General features: G+C 38.2%; 1 protein-coding gene across 1 annotated transcript in view; it reads right to left on the bottom strand.

Moving 5' to 3' along the window:
- Positions 1–13,755, bottom strand: part of WDFY3 (WD repeat and FYVE domain containing 3) — a 233,039-nt gene that overhangs the window by 163,826 nt on the left and 55,458 nt on the right. The window contains exon 2 of the mRNA XM_044912920.1: positions 6,444–6,654. Within this exon, the coding sequence (XP_044768855.1) occupies positions 6,444–6,623 (180 nt within the window). The 5' untranslated portion in view covers positions 6,624–6,654. The remainder of the gene's footprint in view (positions 1–6,443; positions 6,655–13,755) is intronic.

Raw genomic sequence — 13,755 nt, 5'->3', positions numbered from 1 at the left:
TTCAGAGTGCCAGAGAAAGAGGGGACTGGGCAGCAAGAAGAGTGTGCTAAGACCTCCAGGTGGACATGAGTCTGGGGTAGGTGAGGAATCCAAAGGCTGGTGCAACTGGAATGTATTTTATGAGATGGGAAGTGTGCAAGATCAGGTTAGAGAGGTACAGGGACTAAAACATGAACTGACATTTAGAGAATACTGAATATATAAGGTAGCAAAGAAAAGAGTAGATTTTTCTGTGATTAACTTCAACAATTAAATCTATAAATATTAGGTACATATTTAATCACCTTCCACAAATAGCGGTATTACTTGAAAATATACAACACTTCAATCCTGTGCTTAAATGTGTGCTACAGAGGATGGAGCATGAAGCTGCGAGTTCAAGGAGAACTGGATTCTCCTCACCCTCAGACACTACTGGTCAAATTTTTCTGGTTCTCCATTTCCCCATTTGCCAAGGGACAGAGCTAAGCAGCTGGAAAGAAATGACTCTACAACATCTATGTGACATTCATAACTCAGATTAAAAAAACAAAACAAAACAGGGCGCCTGGGTGGCTAGGTTGGTTAAGCGACTGCCTTCGGCTCAGGTCATGATCCTGGAGTCCCGGGATCGAGTCCCACATCGGGCTCCCTGCTCAGCAGGGAGTCTGCTTCTCCCTCTGACTCTCTCCCTCTCATGCTCTCTATCACTATCTCTCTCAATAAATAAATAAAAATCTTAAAAAAAAACACAAAACACAGAGTGAGGAACAAATATGCCATCTACCAAATTCAAGAAAAATAACAGTTACCAAGGAAGGAGCATTTATAATGTGCCTAGTACTATGCAAATACTTGACATGTTAATAACACTTAAATCTCATAAAATCCTATATAGTGTCCTCATTTTACAGATAAGGAAATTAAAGTTTAGAGAAGTTTAACAACTTAAGCCAAAAGGTGGTGGAGACAGAATTCAAAATTAGGTCTGTTTCATTCCAAGCCACGCTCTTAATCACTCAGTACTATGTTGTCTCAGTTAAACTTTGTATGAACTCTATCACTGTCACTTTACACAGTTACACCTTAAGAGGGGAACAGCATGGTTAGACTTGATTTCAGAAGAGTCATTTTTAATATCCACCTGAATTACAGAAAATTTTCTGGCACTTCCTCAACTAAATGTTTTTGGCATACTCCGGGAGAACAAATTAACAGTGTTTTTTAATGCCATGTACAACACAGAAGCTCAATATAGGGACGCCTGGGTGACTCAGTTGGTTAAGCATATGCCTTCGACTCAGGTCATGATCCGGGGGTCCTGGGATGAGTCCCCACACCCGGCTCCTTGCTCAGCGGGGAGCCTGCTTCTCCCTGCTTGTATGCTCTCCCTGCTCATGCTCACACGCTCTCTCTCTGACAAATAAATAAAATCTTTAAAAAAAAAAGCTCAATTGAGTAAAGATACTCAAATAAAAATTTATTAAATATGACTGATAAGAGAGGTTAGAATTTTTACAAAGTTTTCTAAAATGGTGTCTTTTGTTTCCTAAACATATGTAATATCTAAAATTCAGTTACATGGTACTGACCATCAGGAGTCCTGGAATAATTTGCTATACATAACAGATTTAAAAAATTAACAATGAGGATATAATTGCATTATTTATAGTAAATGAGTCTTCTTATTAATTAATATAAATGATTAGGAAAACATGTATATCCTCCTTGTTTCTAAGAAGGACCACCAACTCAAGAGAAAAGGAACTGAGAAGGCTCAGTCCCTTTCTCTCCTTTGGGATATGCCTGCCTCATGAGAACATGCACGCTCATCTACTCTGCATGGGGCTTGCAACTATCCAGTTTTGCCAATGGCTGGGTAAGAAAACACAGCTCTTTCACATGTGAATTTAGCAAATCCTATGTTGCAGAGACCTAAGCTACACTGTCCAATATCCAACAATTTAGAAAGTAAAGGTCACTTGTAAGGGATAAAAAAAAAAACACCATATTCAACTTAGGTGCTTCTCAAATGTAAGTAATTCAAAAACAAGGGGAGTTTCTAAAAAAAGATCTAGTTAGTAAAATTATATTTTAAAACACACACATACCACGGTAATTAACAATGGCAGTCAGTTTTTAATGTAAAATGTTATTCATTTTTAATAGTTTAAGCCAAGTATTTTGTCAATAAGCTTTTGTTCTTAAGACTAAAATGGTTAATCACTTTTAAGAATGCTGGAGAAATATTATTCTCAGACTCCACCATCATCTCTCAGATGACAGCAGCAGTCTCCTTGCAGGACTGTGACAAAGACCACAGGAGGCCACTGAGGACCTCAGCATGAGCCGTGGCCCAGCAAAAGGACTCGACACATGTCATTTCTCAACCTGGGTCTCTTAAAGGCAAAAATCACAAACTGAAACAACACTACTGAGCACTCTTTAAAAACGATTCTGCAGAGAGATGCTCATGTCTAACAGCAATATGGTTTATTTGCCATTTAGCATGAATCAAACAAAGTCTCAAAAATTGATAGTATGATTCACTTTTAGCAATCATGGTAGGAACTCTAGAACCATACTGAGCTATTCTTTCATCAAAGCTCTTTCTCTTTCTTTTTCTTTTTAGTGAGGGAGGAAGGGGGGAAGAGACAGAGAGAGAGAAAACCTTTAGGAGGCTCCACGCTGGGGCGCCTGGGTGGCTCAGTCATTAAGCGTCTAAGCATCTGCCTTCAGCTTGGGTCATGGTCCCAGGGCCCTGGGATGGAGCCCCACATCGGGTTCCCTGCTCCGTGGGGAGCCTGCTTCTCCCTCTCCCACTCCCCCTGCTTGTGTTCCCTCTCTCGCTGTGTCTCTCTCTGTCAAATAATAAAATCTTTAAAAAAAAAAAAAAAAAAAAGGAGGCTCCACGCCCCAGCGCAGAGCCTGACACAGGACTCGATCTCCCAACCCTGAGATCATGACCTCAGTCAAAATCAAGAGTCAGACACTTAACCGACTGAGCCATCCAGATGCCCCTCATCAAAGCTCTTTCTTAGCAGTGGAGAATGTTCACGTATAAATGGCTGAACACTGAATAAATACAGCTATATATTTCAAACTTAATGGATGGGATGTCTTATCTAAGGATAATTTTAGTTTGTTAATGACAATCCAGTGAATACTATGTATTTTTTAAATTGGTCACAGTGGTACAGAAATAAGTTCCTATCTTTTCATTAGTTAAGAGCTTACTGACCTTTATGATATTTAAATCACTCACTGTATTAGAGGTATAAGGCAATGCATATATATATGTGCTTTTACTCAGGCAATTAAAAACTTTTGACTTGAAAGAATAATGCAACTTATGACAAAAGAGAACTAAGTCACAGTCTAAGCAACAGAGAATCACTAAAGCATCTCAAATCTACTTTACAAAAAAAAAAACAACCAAATATTTAGATGATTCTTCCAGTCTAAGCCTAACTTGCATTGGCTGTAGAAGCCTAACTGATGAAATACATGGGACACATATGTAGGATATTACTTATTAATTTATGTTAATAGCTGAGAACAACTGCCCTAACTATTCTGAACTTTATCATCACTTTGTAAATGTGCATAAGTCTGAGAGAAGGAAATTACCTCAAACTATTCAGGAGGCAATAGTACATCGTGACACTGAGGTAAAACAAAAATAAAAAGATTAAAAAAAGAAACAACTTCCTAGAACTGATTCCAATAAAAATTAATGACTGTTAACCTCACCAGGGCTTGGGAAAAAATGGCTTGTCCGTAAATCAGTTCTCTCACTTTCAAAACAGCTATTTTAAACCTTTCCCCACCTCTCCGCATGTTTGTACTCTATCATCTCCTCCCTCCACCATTCTCAGCCTCTTATATCATAGATTAAAAAAATGAACATCCTCTAAATGTACTAATGTTTGCACCTGCTCTTCTCTTCTACCTGATGGGTGATATGTGAACTGATCTCTCTTACTGTTCTCCTTCCACTCCTGCCCCTCTGCCTTACCAGCCCAGCAAAACCTCAATCCCAATAAATAATGTATCTATCTGCCTCCTCTACTTCCACACACATGCTGCCGAGTGCCTGCAAGAGGAAAATCACACACCCACATGGATAAGATCCAGCACAAATTTATCATCTCCAACCTTCACTGGACCCTCAATACCCTTTAATTCTTTTACCATCCCTTTCAACTCTCTCTTTCATTCCCTTTCATAATATTCCAAATCATCACAATTTCCTTAAGTCCCCTAACTTACTCCAAGGCTCTTAACAGACCACATCTTCTGTTGATGACTACAAGAAATTGAGGATATCAAGCAAGATTTTATTCAACGTCCCACCTAACTACACATCATATTCACACCCAACAAAATGTGCTCTTCTCCAGGATGGAGTATCTTTCTCCTGCTCAAGGCTCACCTGCCCCAACTGCTATAATTTGACTCCATGCTCTCCTCCCTCAATCATTTTCACTCTTAAAAATTTCCAAACTTCCTCTTCTGCTGGCTTTTTCCCTTCTCTTTATTAGCCAGCATCTCCATCTTTACAATCAAAGCAAAAACACTAGAAACACACACACAAAAAAACCCCTCTCATCACCAAGTTCATGTCCATCAATCTCTTTTGTTCTCTTTTCTTTCAAATTTCTACAAGCCCAGTATATACCTACTGTCTCTTTTCATCTCCCATTCACTCCTCAACTCACTGTTTTCTGGCTCTGCCATTCTAGTAACCTACAAACTTGCAAATTTCATGAACATTTTTCAGTCCTCATCTTACTGGATCTCTCTATGGTACATGGTAGTGTTGACAATGTAGTACTCGCTCTCTTCTTACATTTATCTTTTGAGCTCTATAACCACCCCTCTCCTGATTCTTTTTGTACTGCTACGGACCAGCTCCTATTCTGTATCCTTCATGGGTTCCCCTCCTTTCATTAGACATTCATATTCTCCATGGTTGATCCTTAGCCTAGTGCTCTTCTGGCAGTATAAGCCCTGAGTAATCTCTCATCTCCTTCCAGGATTTCAACTACCCCATCTGTGCCAGAGTCCCCAAAGCACATACCCAGCCAAATCTTCTACCTGAGCTTCTAAGTAGATTCAGTTTGGATCATTGAATCTAAACTTTCTCAGCAATTGGGAAAAACATTCCCAATTAGTTTCCCAAATTAGAAACCTAGTAGACAGCTTACCTTGGTCCCTCTACTCTCTAATTCTATTGCTTAAAATACTTCATTGGCTCTGCATGCCTCCAGGAAAAAGTATTTATTCCTAATATACAAACCCATCATGATGTACCTCCTATCAATCTTGACAGTCTTATTTTTTGTTCCTCCTCAATATAAAATCAACTTCTTGGACTCCTTACAGATTTTGGCACATATTAAAATATCTGTTGCCTTTTATCTTGACTCATGCTTTAACCTCTTACTCTAATTACCTTCTTGGTTAATTTGGTCCAGTTAATTCCAATTGGGCTAATGCTTATCTTTTAAGGCCTCAAGAATCACATCATATTCTTTTTTTTTTAAGATTTATCTATTTACATAGAGAAAGTGCGTGCGCATGTGAGTGGGGGAAGGACAGAGGGAGAGAGAATCTCAAGTGGACTCCTTGCTGCGCATGGAGCCCAATGCAGGGCTTGATCCCACCCCCCCCCAAATCACGACCTGAGCCAAAATCAAGAGTCGGATGTTCAACTGACTGAGCCACCTAGGCACCCCCACATCACATTCTTGAAGAAAACTTCCCTTCCCCAATCCCCACAGACTTTTAGACAACTTTCTTTTAAGGGGTGCCCTTCAGTACTGAAAAAGCTAAAAGTAGGAGCAGTAATTGGCAGTGAAGAGTAGTGGGGCATCTAAAAGCCCTATGGAACTACCTGACTTTTTAAACTATGTATTTGTACACATTTGATAAAAATATAAAAATTATTTTAAATATCCCAAGACTGCTACCCATGTAACCAACTTGACAAAATTGGTTTTAACTCTATTTAGACTCTCTTGGGCCTATAACTATCCTCTTTCAAAATCTCTTACAGAAAACCTGCCAAACAACAAAGCAAACTGAGATGGTTCTGTAACGTGTACAAAATACTTGGGCAATTACATTCTATGGTGAAATAAACTATCATTTCAAAAAAATAATGGAAATAACAAATGGTAATTGATAACCTATCCCTCTTCCAAAACTCAACCATTATAGGAACATTTTACAGAATGCTCAGTCTTCCTTTTATCTGTTAGAACTAACTGGAATTCACTCTGAATTCTCAGGTAAAGTCACATGGCTTTACAGCAAATTGAAAGGAAGGAATGAAAACATCGAGCTTCTTAAAAACTCATTCTATCATTTTTTCCTATCTGTGATTTACTATAACCTTAAAATTCCTGCAGTGCTACTCAGTCCTGGAAGGAGGCATGGCCTTGGCAACGTGGCCTTACCCTGTTAAACACTGGCAGCATCATGTACAGCTTCTCCTCTTGTTCCTTCTGAGTCATGTGCCGGGGAGGATGGCACAACTCAGTGAAGAGACGGCGGAGGTGCATCAGTCCTAAGGCGTTGTCTTGGGGGCTGCACTCCTCCTGCCTCGGTCGCCCCATGATCCTCTTCACCATGTTCATCTTGGCTGGTTGGTGATAAACACTTCTAATTCTGTGGGAAGATGTTCATACGCACACAGTCAAAATGTCATCATCCTGACCAGGTCAAGAGCTTATAAAAAGTCAAAAAACATTTCTTTTTCTACTTCTTTAAATTGAAAAGGTAGAGAGGCAAAGCTAATTGTGATAAATCTCCCTAAGTGACAGATCAGTAATCATGGCACCCAATAGTCCTACTAGATTTGGCACCATTTGTATAAAATGTAAAACATTAAATGTAAAACATTAATTGGACAAGCATCAAATGTTTCCAATTTAGTCATATGAAATTCAACAAATAAATGGACCAAAGATCTCACTATTAATATGTTGCTTAATAGCTGAGCATATGTAAAAAGAATGAAGAATAGAAAGTTCACCCTCATCTCCAAACAACCAAAACAAAACAAAACAAAAAAACAAAAAACCCTACCCCCCAAACATGAAGTTTTCTATTTTTAATTATTTAATTTTTTTTCTAGATGAAGGATTACAGTTCAGGTACCTGTTCGAAGAGCCTCCTTTGTTATAGTTTGAAAACATGCAAATTAAAACAAATACATCCCAATGTATTTTACAAATCATTAAGACAGTAAAAATTTTCATATACCTGAAGACTACTTTTTCAAACTATAGTTTGAAACCCTTTGGCAGGTCATGTTAATTCATTTAGTGGATCATGATGAGCATTAAAAAAAAAAAAGTGAAATAGAAGATATTGGAATACATATAGTAAGGGTGATTATTATTTCATGAAACTTATTTTAGGTAATTCATGCATACTCAATCACAATGTAAAATGTATCCCTGGCTAGAACTGCAGTTAAGAAATCAACCAACCAAACACTGGGTTAGACAATGTACCAGAATCAATAACACTAAGCATTCAGAAAGCATCATCAGCCCTTTTCAACCACCACGCACTGTGCCAGCAATTAGCTAATTTCAGACACAAAAAGAGGATATTTTACTAAAGGAACCAGGAAAGCTGGGAGGAGATTATGAATATACAGAATTTGGATAAAAGGCAATTTGCTTTTTAATCTGTAGAAAAGCAGGAATAACCTGAAGATTACTTTTTAATTTTGCCACATAACCACATAAGCCAGTAATGTCATTTCTTAAGAAATGAAAAGATTACTGCAAGGCTAGAGCTTTACTTACTAAACAGCTGTCTCCTGATTTTTAAAACTCTAAGAAGAACTGGTAACTTAAATATGCTTGCCCTTGAAAATTTTGAGTGAATTGCGTATTTGGCCACTGGTACATGCTTATGCGCTCTAGCCGAATGCCACAGGAGGCCATGAGGTGACTCACCTCAGGTGAGGAGTAGAAAGACATGGCCTAGAGCCCTGCCAGTGGTTCCTTCTGGGCCGAGTGACCAGTATCTAAGGGGCCCAATCCCAGGGAAGAGTACTTAGACACACAGGCAAAGGCCAAAAAGAGCCTCTAAACCACAAAATGACAACATATTTCATCCTCAGAAAACACGTAAGTCTTCCAACTATAAGGATTTTAACAAGTATATTCAAATCACCTATATACTATTTATAGTCCCAGAGAGCCCCAGAACAAAAATAAAATTTGAAGTAAATTATAAAACTTTTGATAATTAGCTAACATTTTAGATTATGCTTATCTCTGCTCTTTTCCCTTAGCCCACAACTAGAGTTCATAATCTAGACAGTCCTGGAGAGGATTCAGGAGATTCCCGTTCCTCTAACACCTCAAAAAAATTTATAAGAGATCCCAGCTTTCCAGGGGTCTATGTCATTTTTTTAAAAAGTCAACTATTGCTCCATATTAGAGTTTCAAAGCCCTTTCAGACTCCTCCTTCACTCTTCATTCTACCTTAAGCAAGTGGGTGGAAGAGAAGATTAACTCTACCTTTATATAAGGCCTCGAGACAAGAGCAACTGGCTCAAAATCTCACAGTGATAAAGAACTAGATGAAAATCCAGACCTCCTACCTCCTGGTCAAGTGTCCCTCCCACTTACTCATATTCACGTGCCATTTTTTTTTTAAGATTTTTTAAAGATTTTATTTAGGGACATCTGGGTGGCTCAGTTGGTTAAGCATCTGCCTCCGGCTCAGGTCATGAGCCCAGGGTCCTGGGATCCAGCCCCACATTGGGCTCCCTGCTCTGTGGGGAACCTGCTTCTCCCTCTGCCTCTGCTGTTCTCTCTCTGTCAAATAAATAAATAAAACCTTTATTTATTTATTTATTTGACAGAGAGAGCACAAGCAGGGGGGGAGCGGCAGGCAGAGGGAGAAGCAGGATCCTCCCCGCGGAGCAGGGAGCCGGCGTCCGGACTCATCCCAGGACCCTGGGATCATGACCTGAGCCAAAGGCAGACGCTTAACCATCTGAGCCACCCAGGTGCCCCTTTAAGATTTTATTTTTAAGTCATCTTTACACCAACGTGGGGCTCGAACTCACAACCCTGAAATCAAGAGTTGCCTGCTCTACTGACTGAGCCAGCCAGGCAGCCCTCATGTGCCTGTTTCAAATTACAGAATTCTTGGAAACTGTAACTCTAGCATATTTATTTAGCACCAAATAGCAGGTAGAATGGGAAATAAACCTTTTTGATTTTTAAGATTCTAAACTTATCAACTGTCATTTAAAAAAAAAAAACACATGATCACATAACGACAAACATGAACTATATGTAATGAAACTATGGTACCATCGTTATTTAATATTTATCTGATACAAAAGGATATATATCAATCAGCTAAGTGGGTTTACCGGTACTTCTCACTTACCCAGATAATCTCAGTGATGGAAAAAATTCAGATTCCTCCTTTTCTCCTTACTTAACAAGAAACACTTAAGCATATCAGATTGCTGGATCATTACTTTGTCTCCACTCCAATATTTATATTTAAAGTAGTGTTCAGACCAAGAACTACCATGTTTAAAATACTCTTCAGCAGTGAGAGACTAAAAAGAATAAGCACTTTTCAGGCAAACCTGTACAAACATATCCGCATGAGACAGGTAACTTCAGGTGAACCCCCTTGAATCTTGGGTTTCTCTCAGCTGTAAAATCTTTCCTCACAGCCTTTCTGTAATGCATACATAAAAGAACTTCATTTCTATTAAGTGCCGAGCACATTAGTTACATTCAATAATTCTTTTTTCTTCTTTTGAGCCTAACCATGAAACATTTAATCCTTTTCATTTACATTTTTAGTTATTTAAGCAAGTAAAGAAACAGTTTAAGACTTTACAGTACTATGTTTTAGAGGCTCACCCAATGATAAAAGATAAGCAAAATATTTATTTCTTTGTTAGATGCTCAATATGAGACTTATAAAGCAATATAAAAGAGATATGCAAAATATAATAATAATAATGACAAACCACAGAATGATTATTTTGGGGATAGTGTTATTAGAGGTTTTCAAAATATTTATAAAGATTATTCTCTATAAGAACTAGTTTTCTAATACAAACCCTACTTTGTTTCACAAGAGAAAAGTATTTGTACTGCCATAGTGCCAACAGGGGGTTATTTAAATAGGAATGAGATAATTACTGCAATGAGCCCAAGACAGTATTTCTTATTCTAATCTCTTGTGCTAATGCTTGAAAATCCCAGATACTTTAACCTTCTCCACCCAAAATTCTTTAAAGAGTCTGCCATTATTTAAATTACAGAAGGGTATAAAACAAGTAAATAGCCTAAGTTTTAAAAATATATTTGTCAAGTAACTAGCTGCCTTTGAGTAGCTCAGCCAAAAGCTTAAAATAGCTTTCCTAAAAAAAAAAAAAAAAAAAAATCCCTTAATTCCACAAGAGAAAAAATAAATAGCTCACATGGCTAAGGGAAATCTTAAAATTTCTTCAAAGAACTACAAGTAATTTCTCAGGTTTTTATTTTGTTCTTAAACCTTCTTCATTGTGAAGAGCAAAAGCAGAACTTCTTACACTTTTGAAGAGTGAAGGGCAAATCTTGGAGAGGCTCCCAACACACTGGGTTTATCACCCAACAATCTAACATATACATACTTTGAAAAAGACCTAGGGCGCCTGGGTGGCTCAGTCGGTTAAGCGTCTGTCTTCTGCTCAGGTCATGATCTCAGGGTCCTGGGATCCTGTCCCGCATCGGGCTCCCTGCTCAGCGGGGAGTCTGCCTCTCCCTCCACCCCTCCCCCCTGCTTGTGATCTCTTTCCCACTCTCTCTCTCAAGCAAATAAAATCTTAAAAAAAAAAAAAAGGCAAAAGACCTATAGATACAGTCCTGAATTAGAATTTTTCCGCCCGCTAAAGCATTAAGTTTTTTGTCTTACCAGAACAGTCATTATCAGATTTTAGCTTCATCTACATTACAAGATCAGCCACCTCATTTATATGGCAAAATACAATTACTTAAGACCTATTCCCAATATCCCCTCATCCTTCCCAGCCCATCTGTACACTCATCATCCACACATACACTGAACTAGACAACTTCTCAAAGCATCTTTTCGGTGTGCTTAATTTTCTCTCTTCAGAGACAAAAGCATATTCCACAGTCAAAAGCAACTCGCTTCCATTTAAGAACATTTCACTTACATATGATTTCCAAGTACAAGTAGCCACTGTTGACATCTCCCTAACACCTTTCTGAACCCCTCTTTCTAGCAGCTTCTACTGCTGTTTTGGGAGCCCCAAAGGCAAATTTAATAGTTAAATAGCAGATAGATTACTTGATATGATTAATATAGTATAGTTAAATTATATTATGGAATAAACAAACTTCTGTAGGCTGACCTGAAATCCCCAGCATTCTCTAAAAGTATATTTTTATGCAAATTGTGTTTCAAATTTTGTATAAGATCTGCAAAAGAATATTTGTAGCGCAATGCTTCTATAGTTTATGATTACCTAATACTGACACATTTTTGCATTCCCCACACCTCTACTAACTTCTAGTACAAGTCATTCAGCTCGGTGATCATTTATCGGTATCCTCAGTGGATGGCACAGTGCAGGGGAGACTGACCTCAGGAGTGAGATGCACATTAGCAAGCTCAAAACTTTCAGGGCCATACCCTCCCCTACCCTCAATAGGAATTTCTCTATTTCTGAAATTTGAAATTGTGAAATCGCACTCTGAGATCCTAATTTTCAATCCATCTACTTTTCTCACTCCCTAAATCTGTGGTCTTTACTAAAAATGATCCGGGTTAGAAAACTGTATTTATATAAGAAAAGGAGGAACGTCAGAGAAGGAATAAAGGTAAAATAAATTTTATTATTTTTTTGATGCAAGTATAATTAACATACAGTGTTGCATTAGTGTCAAGTATACAATACAGTGATTCAACAATTCTATACGTTGCTCACTGCTCATCAAGATTAGTGTACTCTTGATCCCCATCACCTGTTTAGCCCATCCCCCACCCACTTCCCCTCTGGTAAGCATCAGTTTGTTCTCTATAGTTAAGAGTCTGGGGATTTTTTGTTTTTGTTTTTCTTTGTTTTGTTTCTTAAATTCCACACATATGTGAAATCATATGGTATTTGTCTTTCTCTGACTTATTTCACTTAGCATTATATCCTCTAGCTCCAACCATGTTGTTGCAAATGTCAAGATTTCATTTGTTTTGATGGCTGAGTAATATTCCACTGTGTATATATATAAAACATGCATCCTTTATCCATTCATCTATGGATGGACACCTGGGCTGCTTCCGTATCTTGGCTATTGTAAATAATGCTGCTATAAACATAGAGGTGCATATATCTTTTCAAATTAGTGTTTTGTCTTTGGGTAAATACCCAGTAGTGAAATTACTAGATCATATGGGTAATTCAGTTTTTAAGTTTTGTGAGGACTCTCCATACTGTTTTCCACAGTGGCTGCATGAGCTTCCACTCCCACCAACAGTGTACGAGGATTCCCTTTTCTCTACATCCTCACCAATACCTGTCAGAATGGCTAAAACCAAAAACATAAGAAATAAAAAGTGTTGGCAAGGATACGAGAAATATCAGGGATAAAGAGGTGTATTACATACTGACAAAAGGGTCAACTCTCCAAGAAGACATTACAATCCTTAACATACATGAGCCTGAGAGTGTCAACCCACATGAAGCAGAAATTGGTAGAACCAAAGGGAGAAAGAGACAAATCCACTGTTAGAGAGTTGAGACTTCAACAGCTCTCCTATAATAAAGGACAACCAAGTGTGCAGGAAATCAATACAGATAGTTTACTGAACAGTACTATCAATCAACTGGCTCTACAGTTGATATTTGTAGAACGTTCCATCTGACAAGAGAATACATATTCTTCTCAAACTCACATGGTACAAAGTGCAAGACAGATCACACACCGGGCCATAAATACACCTTAACAAATTAAAAAGCAGAGAAATCATACAAAGTATGCCCTCAGATCACAATGGAATTAAACAAGAAATCAGTAACAAAAGATAGCTGGAAAGCCCCAAATACTTGAAATTAAATAATACACCTTTAAATAACACATGGAAGAAGTGTCAAGAAAAATTTACAAACACTTTGAACAAAATGAAAATACGACTCATCAAAATGTATGAAATACAGTGAAAGCTGTTGCGAGAGGGAAATTTGTAGCACTAAATGCATGTATTACAAAAGAAAACAGATCTAAAACCTTTCCAACTTTTCTCTGCCCATACCTTGTCTGGTACAGGTCTCCCTACTGCGCCTTCACACGTCTGTGCCTCAGCACACTCTGAACCCTTTCCTGGGGGGGTGTGTGTGCGGGGTGGGAGGGGGTGGGGGCCTTCCCCCTCCAGCTTATCTGCATTTACTTAATTACTTATCATCCTTTAAATCTCAGGTCAACTGTCCCTCTTCTAGAAAGCATTCCCCAATTTTCCAGTTTGATAGAGATGCTCCCTTCTTTGTCCCCATACAATCCTGTGCCTATCTTTATCATAGCATTTCTCACAATGTTATGTAACTGTTATTTGTTTTTTTCCAACACTGGACAAATAATATAAGATTATGGAAGGCAAAGATCGTGTTGTATTCAACTTTCTCCCCCAATAGTTAATACCTGGCAAATAAGAGACAGGCAACAAATGATTGATAAATGAGTAAAAAGTGATCAATAAAAGTTTAGAAGATGA

The sequence above is a fragment of the Neomonachus schauinslandi genome, chromosome 2, assembly GCF_002201575.2.
Source record: "Neomonachus schauinslandi chromosome 2, ASM220157v2, whole genome shotgun sequence".
Taxonomy (NCBI): Eukaryota; Metazoa; Chordata; class Mammalia; order Carnivora; family Phocidae; genus Neomonachus; species Neomonachus schauinslandi.
Note: the sequence above shows the minus strand (reverse complement) of the source record. Positions and strands in the feature narration are given on the sequence as shown.